This window comes from Poromitra crassiceps (assembly GCF_964638095.1).
Source record: "Poromitra crassiceps genome assembly, chromosome: 8".
In the NCBI taxonomy this organism is placed as follows: Eukaryota; Metazoa; Chordata; class Actinopteri; order Beryciformes; family Melamphaidae; genus Poromitra; species Poromitra crassiceps.
Window position 1 is genome coordinate 24,927,770 of NC_139629.1, and position 13,470 is coordinate 24,941,239.

At 42.8% G+C, this 13,470-nt stretch overlaps 2 protein-coding genes across 3 annotated transcripts in view; one reads left to right on the forward strand and one right to left on the reverse strand.

Moving 5' to 3' along the window:
* Positions 1-5,010, reverse strand: part of pkn3 (protein kinase N3) — a 33,716-nt gene extending 28,706 nt beyond the window's left edge. For both annotated transcript variants that reach the window (XM_083642123.1, XM_083642124.1), the window contains exons 1-3: positions 4,740-5,010; positions 1,455-1,716; positions 152-312 (exon numbers count right to left, since the gene is read on the reverse strand). In XM_083642123.1, coding sequence (XP_083498249.1) covers positions 152-312; positions 1,455-1,716; positions 4,740-4,760 — 444 coding nt within the window. In that variant the 5' untranslated portion in view covers positions 4,761-5,010. The remainder of the gene's footprint in view (positions 1-151; positions 313-1,454; positions 1,717-4,739) is intronic.
* Positions 5,011-5,718: 708 nt separating this feature from the next.
* On the forward strand, positions 5,719-13,026 carry LOC310780429 (protein SET-like). The gene is made up of 8 exons (XM_083641005.1): positions 5,719-5,946; positions 9,448-9,505; positions 9,601-9,743; positions 9,914-10,017; positions 10,110-10,223; positions 10,653-10,823; positions 11,126-11,269; positions 12,033-13,026. Exons 1-8 carry the CDS (start codon positions 5,877-5,879, stop codon positions 12,051-12,053), a joined length of 825 nt encoding a protein of 274 aa, XP_083497131.1. The 5' UTR covers positions 5,719-5,876; the 3' UTR covers positions 12,054-13,026.
* The last annotated feature ends 444 nt before the right edge of the window (positions 13,027-13,470 follow it).

The following is a 13,470-nucleotide window of genomic DNA, read 5'->3' on the forward strand; positions in this document are numbered from 1 at the left end:
ATTGCAAACATGTAATTTCAGTTGTAAACAAAAAGAAAGTCCAAACATAATTTTCAACATGGTTATATGATTGAATGATTGTGTAAGTGGGATGTGTGTGTGTGTGTGTGTGTGTGTGTTGAGTGTGTGTGTTGGGTGTGTGTGTCGCCACCTTGACCAAGCTGCTGGCATAAGTGTGGATGATGTTCTCGGCTCCCTGTTTGACCTTGGTCTCCAGGCTCAGCTGCTTCCTCAGGGTTCTGAGGCGGCCAGCACAAGGTGACGTGGGCGTGGCCTCTTCCCACTGGATGCTGTCATCTGCCTCCTGGCAGCCTGCATGGACATAACGACACATACGGCAGGTTAGCTTAGCCTGCATGGACATAACGACACACACAGCGGGTTAGCTTAGCCTGCATGGACATAACGACACACACGGCAGGTTAGCTTAGCCTGCATGGACATAACGACACATACGGCAGGTTAGCTTAGCCTGCATGGACATAACGACACATACGGCGGGTTAGCTTAACCTGCATGGACATAACGACACATACGGCGGGTTAGCTTAGCCTGCATGGACATAACGACACACACGGTGACGGCAGGTTAGCTTAGCCTGCATGGACATAACGACACATACGGCAGGTTAGCTTAGCCTGCATGGACATAACGACACACACGACAGGTTAGCTTAGCCTGCATGGACATAACGACACATACGGCAGGTTAGCTTAGCCTGCATGGATATAACGACACACACTGCGGGTTAGCTTAGTCTGCATGGACATAACGACACACACGGTAGGTTAGCTTAGCCTGCATGGACATAACGACACACACAGCAGGTTAGCTTAGCCTGCATGGACATAACGACACATACGGCAGGTTAGCTTAGCCTGCATGGACATAACGACACGCACAGCGGGTTAGCTTAGCCTGCATGGACATAACGACACACACGGCAGGTTAGCTTAGCCTGCATGGACATAACGACACACACAGCAGGTTAGCTTAGCCTGCATGGACATAACGACACATACGGCAGGTTAGCTTAGGCTGCATGGACATAACGACACGCACAGCGGGTTAGCTTAGCCTGCATGGACATAACGACACACACGGCAGGTTAGCTTAGCCTGCATGGACATAACGACACGCACAGCGGGTTAGCTTAGCCTGCATGGACATAACGACACACACAGCGGGTTAGCTTAGCCTGCATGGACATAACGACACACACGGCAGGTTAGCTTATGGGAGAAAATGTAATTTGGAGAAGAAGAAAAATGAATTTGGAAAAAAAGAAAAGGGAATTTGAAAAAAGATTTTTTTTTAGAAAGAAATCAGATTTCATATGGCCAGCTATGTGCAGCTGTAGTGACCTGTAGTGACCTATGTGCAGCTGTAGTGACCTGTAGTGACCTATGTGCAGCTGTAGTGACCTGTGGTGACCTATATGCAGCTGTAGTGACCTGTGGTTTGGTGCTTCTCTGTGGCCATGGCCCTGGCGTTCAGCTCCTGTAGCTCCCAGTGCAGCATCTCCAGTTTACGGCTGGAGGCCTTGAGCGCCCCCTCCAGGTCGGCATGGCTCTTGCGGTTGGTGAGGGCCCTCCGCAGCCTCTCGGCGGCCTCCTTGATCTTCAGCTCCCTCTGGATCTCCTGTCTGATCAGCGTGCGAGCCTCCTCCAGACGCTGCTGGAACACGGGGTCTAGCAGGTCCCCCTCCACCATGCTCTGCTCCCAGAGGACACACACACCACAACAGATCCTTATGGCACGTACAGACTTTACAAGATCCTCCTCAGTCATCAGTCTGTGTTCCTTTCACACTGCACAACTGTCTGTCTTGTAATCAGGAGTCTTTGAGTCATTATATGACAGAGCTGCGACAGGGGATCACACATTACAAGATATTTCACCAGGAGAATCCCTGATAAGTCCGCAAATGCAGTCTCACACCGGCTTTATTCTTTGTAAACAGTCATTCTCCAAAAGTGGCTCAATGTCAGATTTATTAAGTCGAAGTTATTACGTTTACAGCTATCTCAAATATTATTTCGGGTTTCAATAGATAATATAATGATTTTAGTAAAAATATAAGATTTGCATAGCTACTTAAATGGTTTTTGGCCAGCGCAGCATGCGAGGGCCCTACGTCTGCCTTTGTCCATGCCAAGCCTGGGGCCAATTCGCGTGCCATTTCTCGTGCCACTTCTGTTGAGTGATGTAAGCTGCACACCAATCCGAGGACACGCAGCAAGGCTTTGGGTGGGATGCTACGGTACACACGGCTGTGATCTTTAGGGTTTTACAACTTCCATGATTGGAAGTAGGAAACCCTCATTACTGTTTTGCTTGCATCTGTGTTTACTGTTTACCCTGCCTTTTCGACCCAAAATGGCCCCCGCGATAAGGGTCTATTTGTATTGGAAGTGATGTCAGTCGGGAAGTTGTGTGTGTGTGTGTGTGTGATCAGGATATGATGTGTGTGTGTGTGTGTGTGTGTGTGTGTGTGTGTGTGTGTGCACTGTCAGGGCACCGACGGGCACAGTGACTGCCCACACAGCCCTGCTTCACCATCCCGACAAGGGTGGAAGGACGCAGCTCAATGACTAACTGGTGTGGCCCCTGGACCAAACCTTAGGGTGGTTGCTTCTGCTTGGCAACACTTGGTAGTGCAATCCTGAAGGAACTGTTTTTGTTGGCGGAGACGAATAACAGACGGAAATCATCTATTGCCGCAAATTACTTGAAAGAATGCTTTTATTACTTGATGAATATAGTTTGTTTATGCTGTACAACTGTTGTATAAAAGCAATATCACACTCGAGGTCATGATGTTGTCCAATATCGTCATGAATGTTATGTCCCCAGTCAGTGTGTGTATCCGTAAAGTTATTCTACCGCTTGTGATATCATGAGATGGTTTGAAAGGAAACCAAATCCCAAAGGCTTTCAACTGCGGCTCAAGTGCTGCTTTGACTCTATGCAAAGCTAAAGGCTATTGTGTCCCAAACGCTGCTCTGTGCAGTATCTCATGTGGGCCTGGCCTCAGGCTCATACCAAGGTTATAATGAATCATTCCATGTGAAATTTCACTAAAACCGTGTTTAAACTTTGAACAGAAAATGGAAATTTGTCATTTTAATGAATCAATTTACCAATAAAATGACTGACAGATGAATTCAAGACAAAAAATATTGTTGATAGCAATTGTTTATGTAATAGACAGCATCGATTTGCTACTGCTAGGTTAAAATCGATGTGAAATTTGTGAGAGTAGTACTACTATTTCAATGTGTAACCCCTGCATAAATTAATGATTTTATAACAATAAAATGTATGTTTGTTCAGATTGATTCTTGTTTGATGATTTCAAACAAAGTCCATAATTAATAGGCTACTTCCTTTTCTAAGATGTAGGCTACATGTCCTTTGTACGAGCAAAATCACACCCATGATTAGGGTAACCTGTAGCCTGGTATTATGCATTATCCAATAGACACACCTCCTGCCAATCAAAACAAGTATTCTCACACAGGAAATAGGACTGTGAAACAAAGTTCTAATTAGGGCTGGGAATTATATCCATATATTATGTCAATATTGTGATATGAGAGTAGATATGGTCTTAGATGTTGGATATGGTAATATATGGTGATATAGATGGTATGGCATGAGTGTTGCCTTCTCCAGTTTCCTGGTTTTAAAGGCTACATTACAGTAAAGTGATGTCATTTTCTGAACTTACCAGCCTGTTCTAGCTGTTATTATTTGCCTTTACCCACTCTTGTCATTATGCCCACATCACTGACGATTATTTATCAAAAATCTCATTGCATTTTGTGAAAGTGCCAAAAGTCAGCAAAGGAAAACCTGTCTTTGCATAATATTTTGATCAGTCTCGTCAATAAGTGCTTCTGACATCTCACATGTGGCTTTGACTTACAACTGAACATAGGCCACTTCTTAGAACATGTCGCGATACAGCAGCCTATAGCCTATATCATGGATCAGCCATTCAGCCGAAAAACATAGAGATATTATAGAGATATTGATTGATTGGTTTTATTTTGACAAGTTCAAGGAAAAATAAGGACAACACAATAAAGCCCAGAGGCTTATTTCCGTTGTGGGCCCTTTGGGGGATTTTTGGTCCATATCACCCATTGACTGTAAATAATAGATATCACCCCAACCTAGCTCTAAGACTTCTATAGCTAGCCTATATTAAAAAAGACAAATTATTTAGGTTACTGGATGATATTATAGCCTAGTCTTTGTGGGAAATAATAATAATAATAATAATAATAATAATAATTATTACAAAATTTCAAATCCTATTGAAGCACTTATTCAGTAGCCTAACAGTAACAGTCAATTTAAATTGAAACGCCTTAAGTAACTTTATTTAAGTAGCTACAGTAGCTAAATGCCTCTTGATGAACTACAATAACGTGGTTACAGGCTAGATAATATTGTCTAAAACAGAAAAGGACAATACTGAGTGGGGAATAATGTTTTACATCATGTCCTGGAAGTCTATTAAAAAAAGAAGAAAAATCGGGTTCAAGTAGGCTACCTAGGCTACTTTAGCAGCGTCGCTGCGTGAAGGTGATGTCTCCCAGAGGGAAACCAGGTAAACAGGAAAATCCAGTGCGTCTGTCTACAAAGGCATGGTTTATAATAACGATGAGTAATGTTAGCGTGACGTGAGCACATCTGTAACAAAAAAAACTAAAGCTAAATAACATTACCTGTAGTGTCAAACCTGACATGTCTGTTTGGCATCCACAACCAAAGTCAACGTCCGAGAGAGTTTCCAACGAGCTTTTCCACAGCTGAAAAGGTTAGCCTGCCTATAACGTCAAGTGAAAGGTAGCCTAACGTCAGGACAGTGGTCAGGACTCAGGTGAAAGGTAGCCTAACGTTAGCTAGGTGAAAGAGGATCAAAAAGACCCCCAGCAGTAGCACAACTAGCTAAGCTAAACCGACAAAGTTATGCTAAAGCTGTCCTCACGGTTTCTCTCTCTCTGTGTTGAGAGACAGTTCGCTCTCTCTCTCTCTCTCTCTCACTTTCACACCAGTTTGAATTGTTATCTTGGTGTTTGACGTCGACGTAACGTCAGCAGACATTGAGCCAATCGCATTGAATGTTCAAAGCACCTGCCCAGGTAGCGATGCTGCCTTCACTGACTCTCGTCAGTGCCTACCAAGGTAGTGAAAGTCATTACATTACATAGTGCTTCACAACATCAAGATAAAAACAGAATCCGATAAAATGACAACAAAATAAAAACCTAAAACGAGCACAAAGGCAAGGGAAAAAATAAAACAAAGAATACGCTAGGATAAATTAAAAAATAAGTTAGTAGACATGGACAGCACTTAAAAGCACATTTAACAATGCGTGTCTTTAAAATAGCTTTAAAATAGAACACTTTAGTTGGTGGAACCTCTAAACGGGAGGGAGACAATAACTGACTTAACGAATAACTCTGACTGACTTAAAGCATGGAAGAACAAAGTGAACAGGCAGACTGAATCTGGCCCTGGCCTGCTGACATGACATCTGCTTTGGCACAGCGGAATGGGTACAGCTCAGTGGTTACAGCCTACTTCTGTGTGTACAGTGTGCGTGAGGGCTGGAGGTAGTTGCACACTCCAGCCGGCAGGAGGCAGCACAACACTACATGACCACCGACCACCACCGCCACTCAGCCAAAGAAGCAGCGTGCAGTGCGGTGCTGCGCTTCCTCGGCTCATCGTGGGGGTTGGTTGTTGGTTCGGCTACAGTTCAGGCGGCACGGTGGAAGAAGAAACTTTGGTCCTCTGAGAAGAAGAGTTGAAACTATTCATCTGCTCAGCGACTCCCACAGACACAGACAGACAGCATGTCGGCCTCCGCGGGGAAAGTCAGCAGGAAGGAGAACTCAAATCACGAGCCTGGAGACGACACCTCTGGTAACGTTAGCATTATGCTAGCATCAACAACGCTAACGTGAAGGAATGGCGGTCAACGCCATCTTCACTGTTTTCCTCCTGGGTTCCAACAGTGTCAATGTGGTTTCTGTTGTCTTAACAGGTTCACATGATGTGGCAGTGTGGCACTTAATGTAGCTGCTCATGCATAGGCCTGGGGGCAAACGCTGTTGTGCAGAATTGTTCCACAATGTAGCATGCTAACGTTAGCAAAGCGAACTATTTACCCAGCGTGGGTGCTGGTTTTCGGTTGCCTAGCTAGCTGTTAGCTTACATTCATGTAAAGGAGGCCGCTATTTACCTTGGACAAGTTAATTGTAGCATAATTAGCATGTATCCCCCAATCAAGCAAAGACGGATTTGTAAATTATCTCTGGTAGAAATGGATTGCAGCCATACCGTCTTAGCGTTTGTGGCTGGAGCTTTTAAAACATGATGTTAGTGCAGTGTGCACTGCTCTCTGCGATAGCTGTTTAGCTTAGCATCATGCTAACCTAACGTTAATTGGCTTTTGTGTGATCCGCTGCCCTAGGACCAGGTTAACGTTGCTACTTTAGTCGGAGAAAATGTAAACCAGCCCTACTAACGTGAACCCGCGTCGATAGTTTAAGTGTTAACTGCTGTTCATGTGTTAACAGTGACTCGTTGCTGGACATGGACGTGTGTTAATACGGTTTAAAGTGAGTTGTCTCATTCAAACCAGGCCGCCTTTAGCAGCGACAGGAAGCTACAGACGGCTACTGACTCCCACAGCACTTCATACAGCGGGAGAGAAAGGCACATAAGGCTAAGGAATAGAGTACCTCCCACAGCACTTCATACAGCGGGAGAGAAAGGCACATAAGGCTAAGGAATAGAGTACCACAGGGATGCCGGATTTTCGTGGGTTTACCCAGCAAGATAATTTTCACAAATGAGGACCACTTTTATGACTTTTGAAGCGTTTTATGAAAATCCTATTTCATAAATGTTTTAGGGCTGCAACTAACGATTATTTTCATTATCAATTAATCTCGATTATTTTCTCGATTAGTTGTTTGGTCTAGAAAATGTCAGAAAATGGTGAAAAATGTCCATCAGTGTTTCCCAAAGCCCAAGATGACACCCTCCAATGTCTTGTTTTGTCCACAACCCAAATATATTTAGTTTACTGTCATAGAGGAGTAAAGAAACCAGAAAATATTCACATATAAGAAGCTCGAATCAGACAATTTTGACCTTTTTTATTTATTAAAATTACTCAAAACGAATTAATCGATTATCAAAATAGTTGTCGATTATTTTTCTGTCGAGCGATTAATCGTTCTAAAATTAATCAGCTCTAAAATGTTTGTTAACCACATACCTTATTTCAAGCATTTAACCTAAATCCCCATACAAAAATCCCATTGGCTTTTCCACATAGGAAGTGGAACTGTTAACATCCAGTTAAAACCATCCGGATTCATGAACTCGCATTCTGTTTCGATGGTGAATCCGTCTGGACTCAGTGCTGTGCACAGTCGTTTCACAGTGGAAGTACTTGCCTTGCCAGACAACTCCTTCGGCCAATCAGCGTCAGGTCCAGTCAAATCCAAATACACACGGTGTCGAGAAACTTTGCTGTTGCATACTCCTGTACTTGCAGGATTCCCACGGTCATGAAATTCCTGGAAAAGTTATGGAATTAGATTCCCCCCCCCCCCCCCCCCAGAGGTCTGGAAAAGGTTTGGAATTTACAGTGTTTTTTAAAAGTTTTGGAGTTTCAGACCTGCCAACCCGCACGTATTTTTCATAGCAGGCATGCATTTTGACATCGAAGCACTATCCAAGCGTGTCATGTGTTGTGAATCCTACTTCATGCTGTGGCGATTACCTGGCCACCCCAACCGATGAAAGGAACGAGTAGCCAATCAGAGGTAGAGGAGGGCGGGGCAAGACTTTGCCTTCAACTCCTAGCCGTGTACAGTTTTTTTCCCCCATCTCTCGAACATGGCTGCTGCGGTCTTGCAAGAGCAACAGGTTAACGAATGTGATGGTAACATAATTACATGCCCTCAAGTCAAACGAGTGAGTTATTTTGTGACAAGCAAACTTTTTTCACCTTTGGGAGTTTGACGAGGCAATTAAGGTCAACACTCAGTATGAGTGCAGACTGCAGACCTCAGCTTTGCCAAGAAGGTGTAATGGTATTGAGTCATGATGCTGTTTAATAAGTAGGGAATGGATGTCACAATATATTGTCCCACAATATATCGCGATATCAAAACGTGACAATATGTATCGTTGAGATGAAATCTCATATCGTGAGAAAAAGAAGCTGAACATGGTGGCACTGATCTGCATCTGATTGCATGCTCGCTCTCCTTTTCATTGCTTTGTTTGAACAGGCGAGGGACGTTACAGACACGGAGGATGAAAATGGTGAAATGACTCAAATAGCGTGGAGGATGCCCCCTCAACTTACAAATCGATCGCAAAAAAATATTGTTAAAATATCGTAGCGTTATCGTGAACCCAATATCGTGTATCATATCGTATCGTGAACTGAGTGTATTGTGACTGACACCCCTATCAATAAGTGATTAATATCTGGTTGAAAATATAAAGTTAACAAAGAACTCACATAACTCAAGTATAGGGGGCATCAGGTCATGGCATACCATGTAAAATCTTTAATAACACTATGAGTCATGACCTTGATCTAATTATTGTAGTAAAATGACACAATGGCTGTGCATGATCAATGTAAGTGATATCAGCATAGCAAGCATTCATTGTTTAAATACATAGTTGGTCAGTGGTCAAAAGCAGGACAGGAACAGGTTGGTCATTGTGAAAGACGATGCCTTGATTTAGAGCAGAGGTGCCCAAATTCTTTCCTATGAAGGGCCACAAATTAATATGGATGCACCTCCGTGGGCCAAAAATAAATGTTGATATGCTGTAATGCACTTGTTGCCCAAGACAAATTTCCCCTCGGGGACAATAAAGTTTATCTGATCTGATATGCGATACGATACGTATCACGACACATGGGTCATGATACAATTGTATTACGATACATTGCGATCTAATACATATTGCGATATATTGCAATACTCTACACATTTTACTGAAAATAAAAAAATAGAGCTGAAAATACAACTTACAAAATCGATATGGCGATATATCACGATATTTTTCTGAGATATCTTACCGATATATTACCGTATCGATATTATTGCACATCCCTAATCGTGAGTAGATGATGTTTTGCCCCGGGTGCTGCAAATGAAGCGACATGTGACAGCGTAAATGACTCAAAATGCACCTCGTTCACTCAACTTGAATTGTTTCAACTTTGGTGAGTAATTTGTGGTCAAAATCGAGCGAGTCAGGTGACTTTCGCTCCTTGTGTGAATGCAGCATTAGTGTCATTGTAACCTGGCCTGAAACCACCATGTGGTTGTTGTGGCTTTTACTCCAGGAAGCACTATTTAACAAGTGACATTTCCTTTTCAGAAAAAGAGCAACAGGAAGCTATTGAACACATTGATGAAGTACAGAATGAAATCGACAGGTAAGCAGGAGTCTGTCATCATCAGCAGTGAAACTAAAGATGAGTTTATGGCCACACGTTTTTTTGTGTGACTAATTTTCTGATGTCCTCCTCAGATTGAACGAACAGGCCAGTGAAGAAATCTTAAAAGTCGAGCAGAAGTACAACAAATTACGCCAGCCATTCTTTCAGAAGCGATCAGAACTCATAGCCAAAATCCCAAACTTTTGGGTCACAACATTCGTCAACCATCCGCAAGGTAAATGCTGACTATGGTATTTTTATTCATGTGACATATGTCTCGTTCTTACATATTATATATATATATATATATATACATATATATATATTAGAAAAATATTATATTCTATCTATATAGAGAGTGTTGGATATTGCACACAGTAATGAGTGATGTTTTGTGGCCTGTAGTCTCAGCTCTTCTGGGGGAGGAGGATGAGGAAGCTCTGCATTACTTGTCCAGGGTGGAGGTCACAGAGTTCGAGGATATCAAGTCGGGATACAGAATAGATTTTGTGAGTTGTCATTTCTACTCTGTATTTTGTACAATGAGTACATTCAATGAACACTTTGCAGAAAATACTAAACTGCTGACATGTCTTTTCAGTATTTTGATGAGAATCCTTACTTTGAGAACAAAGTCCTCTCCAAAGAGTTCCACTTGAATGAGAGCGGGGACCCTGCCTCCAAATCCACTGAAATCAAATGGAAAGCTGGAAAGGTTTGTTCACATTTCTCCATTGTGGTGTGTTTGATTTGATATAAAAAGGTGTTTAAACCAAATCTGTGTAAAGCCTGTAAATGTAAACGGTAGGGATGGGCATTTTAAGTAATTTAAATACTCGAGTACTCTCGTTCTATTATGAACGAGTAATCGGGTACTCACACGGCAGTTTCTTTGTGAATTTTTGTTGAAAATGCTACAAAAGCAGTGAACAGTACAGTAACGTAGGGCTGTGACTGTATCGACATTTTCTTAACGCAGGGAAAAAGTAGCCCATCATTGACTGAGATACGTGAAACCTGACGAAGCGCACCGGTCAAACACCAAACGATGCTAACAGACGTTTCCTCCTTATCGCTCAGGACCTGACAAAGTGCACGGGTCACACGCCAAACAAAGCTAACACGTTTCCTCCTTACTGCTCAGGACCTGACAAAGCGGACGGGTCACACGCCAAACAAAGCTGGGAAGAAGAGGCAGCATGAGGAGCCGGAGAGTTTCTTCACCTGGTTCACCGACCACTCTGATGCCGGGGCCGACGAGCTGGGGGAGGTCATCAAGGATGACATCTGGCCCAACCCCCTGCAGTACTACCTGGTAGGATCACAAGCTTATACCTCGGTCCCCGCTGAGACCAGTGTGTCGACTGGCCCGTTATGTCGAAGGAAAAATGAATGGGGAAATCCAATTCCTAGGTCCCTTGCGGAACCCGGAAGAGACTTAGGCACTATTGATTCTGCTGAGACTTCTGATCATCATTCTAGTTTTGAATAGACAAATAGTCCTGTGGTCATAAATGCTGTTTTACACTATCAACCGTGCAGAGGTTTACTGCTATTGGGCCAATACCAGACTGAATGAAAGGTTTAACGTGCCTTTTCTGTGTTGATGTTCCCAAGGTCCCCGACATGGACGATGAGGAGGGTGACGGTGATGATGACGACGACGATGAAGAGGAGGGCCTGGAAGACATCGACGAGGGTGACGAAGACGAAGGGGAGGATGAGGACGATGATGGAGACGGAGACGGAGACGATGGAGAGGTAGGAAACGTACTCAGCAGTGCCCTCCTGTGCTATTTAAGGGAACACGCCAACATTTTGGGAGATTCCCCTATTTTGTAATGGTAATAATGCAAGATTACGAGACACTAATTTTCATAGCAAATGGGTAGCTGGAACTACTTGCCTGACAAAACCGGAAGTTCCAGCTTATGCATTTGCTTTGAAAACTACAATGTCTCATAATTTTACATTATTTCATAGTGTGGTGAGTACATGAGTCATAACATGTACATATGAGCGTTTTGGCGCTGTTGGAATGTGTTTTTGGTGACTGAACAGTGGTAGGCTAGCCCGTTCCACAGACTACCAGTCATTGTGCTAAGCTAACTAGCAGGAGGGGTGCTTCGCTACTTTCTAAAGCCCCTTTTAGTTGTCTTGGTTAATGTCAAGTTGTCATAACGAAGACATTGACAGGTTATGTTGTCTTGGTTAATCTCAAGTTGTCACAACGAAGACATCTCAAACAATGTCAACTTTGCATTAACAATGACATAATTTACCGAATGACACCTCATGACTACAGTCATAATCTCATAAACATTCATAACGCCTCCATGTTCATGACAGGTGTCATGTCATGGTTATGACAGTGTCATGTCAGTCGTCATATGCACCCTCGAGTAAAGTGTTACCGGGGAATCTCCCAAAATGTTAGCACGTTCCTTTAGCCATTCATTCTAATAATCAGAAAATGGATCAATACATTTGCTTTAAAATTAATGTTTAATATTTTCTATTCTAGGATGACGGCGAGGACGACTAAACTTCAAAACAACGTTTCGCACAACACCTTTTCCCGGCCCTTCCCCCATAATTGTCCTCCAACCCATGGGAGCAAGATACTTTATTTTGGGGTTTCTTTTTTTAATGTATTTTATTTTTTTATTTTTATTTTTTTCGTGCCGTCCATCCCCAATCCCTCCGCAGCCACCCTGTCCACCAGTTGCTTTGTTACAATAAATACATGTATACACTGTTTGGAGTGTTTTCAAGACCGATCCATAGTTCCAATAGTTCAACAGGTCAGGGGGGGGATCTGTCGCTATCTGGAAGTCTCACCTATCATCCTTATTCTACATCTCCCAAAGACATGCAAAAGAATAAAAAAAAGTAGCATTCTGCATGTCATCCTGCGTAGATTTAAATTAAGTACAATAGCAATTTCTATGTATGAGATGTTGAAGTTGTGAGTTCAATAAAATAAGCCATGGTGCAGTGATAACTTAATCATAGCATCCTTAGCCAGTTTTCGATATAAATGTATATCCAGTGTTGGGGGTTACTAAGGCTTACTAGAGGTTGAGTTTCCCTTTGTGACTCATTGTACTAATGGAACTGATTGAAGGCACCAGCTTGTTGTAAATGTTTTGGGTTCTATATCTTGGTTATTGTACACCGTTTATTGGGGTGGTGGGGCGGGGCATGTGGGTTTTTTCGACATACGGTATACTCTGGATTTGTGTCAGTCGAATTTTCATTGTATTGTTTTTCAGACCCCCCCTTCCTCCCCCCCCCCACCCCAAAAAAAAGTTTGAAATTTACATTTTTTTATAAAAACAAAACGAAACATAAAAATTGTTCTAATTTTGAGCTCGGCCTAACATTTTCAGACAGGAGAGATCATGACTTCTCTAGAGTCTTCCCCCCAAGGAGGCTGCAGTGTTTCTCCTGTTCCACTGGAAACCTGTTGACATTAAATTAAGTGTATCAGTTGCTTTGTTACAATAAATACATGTATACAATATGTTTGGACTGTTTCCTCAACAAAACCCATACAAATGTGAGACGTTTGTTGAAGGATCCTGCAGAGGACTAATATTAATTAACAAATTATGCTATGAGGCTAACGCATGCTCTTATGTTTTTACCACATTACCAACACTTAACAGTGTCAACGTCATATACATGTACAACAGCATCACTGTGACAGTAGGTGGCGGTATTGCACCTCTTGGGTCTGCCCAAAACTGCGGCGCGTTCCATAACGCCAGTGGCGGCAGCAGATACCTTTAATATTAGACAGTAGAGTAGAGTAGACCCCACTCCAGGCTGCTGGCGGTAGTATACCACCGGAAAAGTAACATTACCTTCAAAATAAAAGCTGAGGAATTCTCACGGACGTTTTTCAGAACTTTTTCCATTTCACCAGAGATAAATGGACTATACTTCACTACAGATCA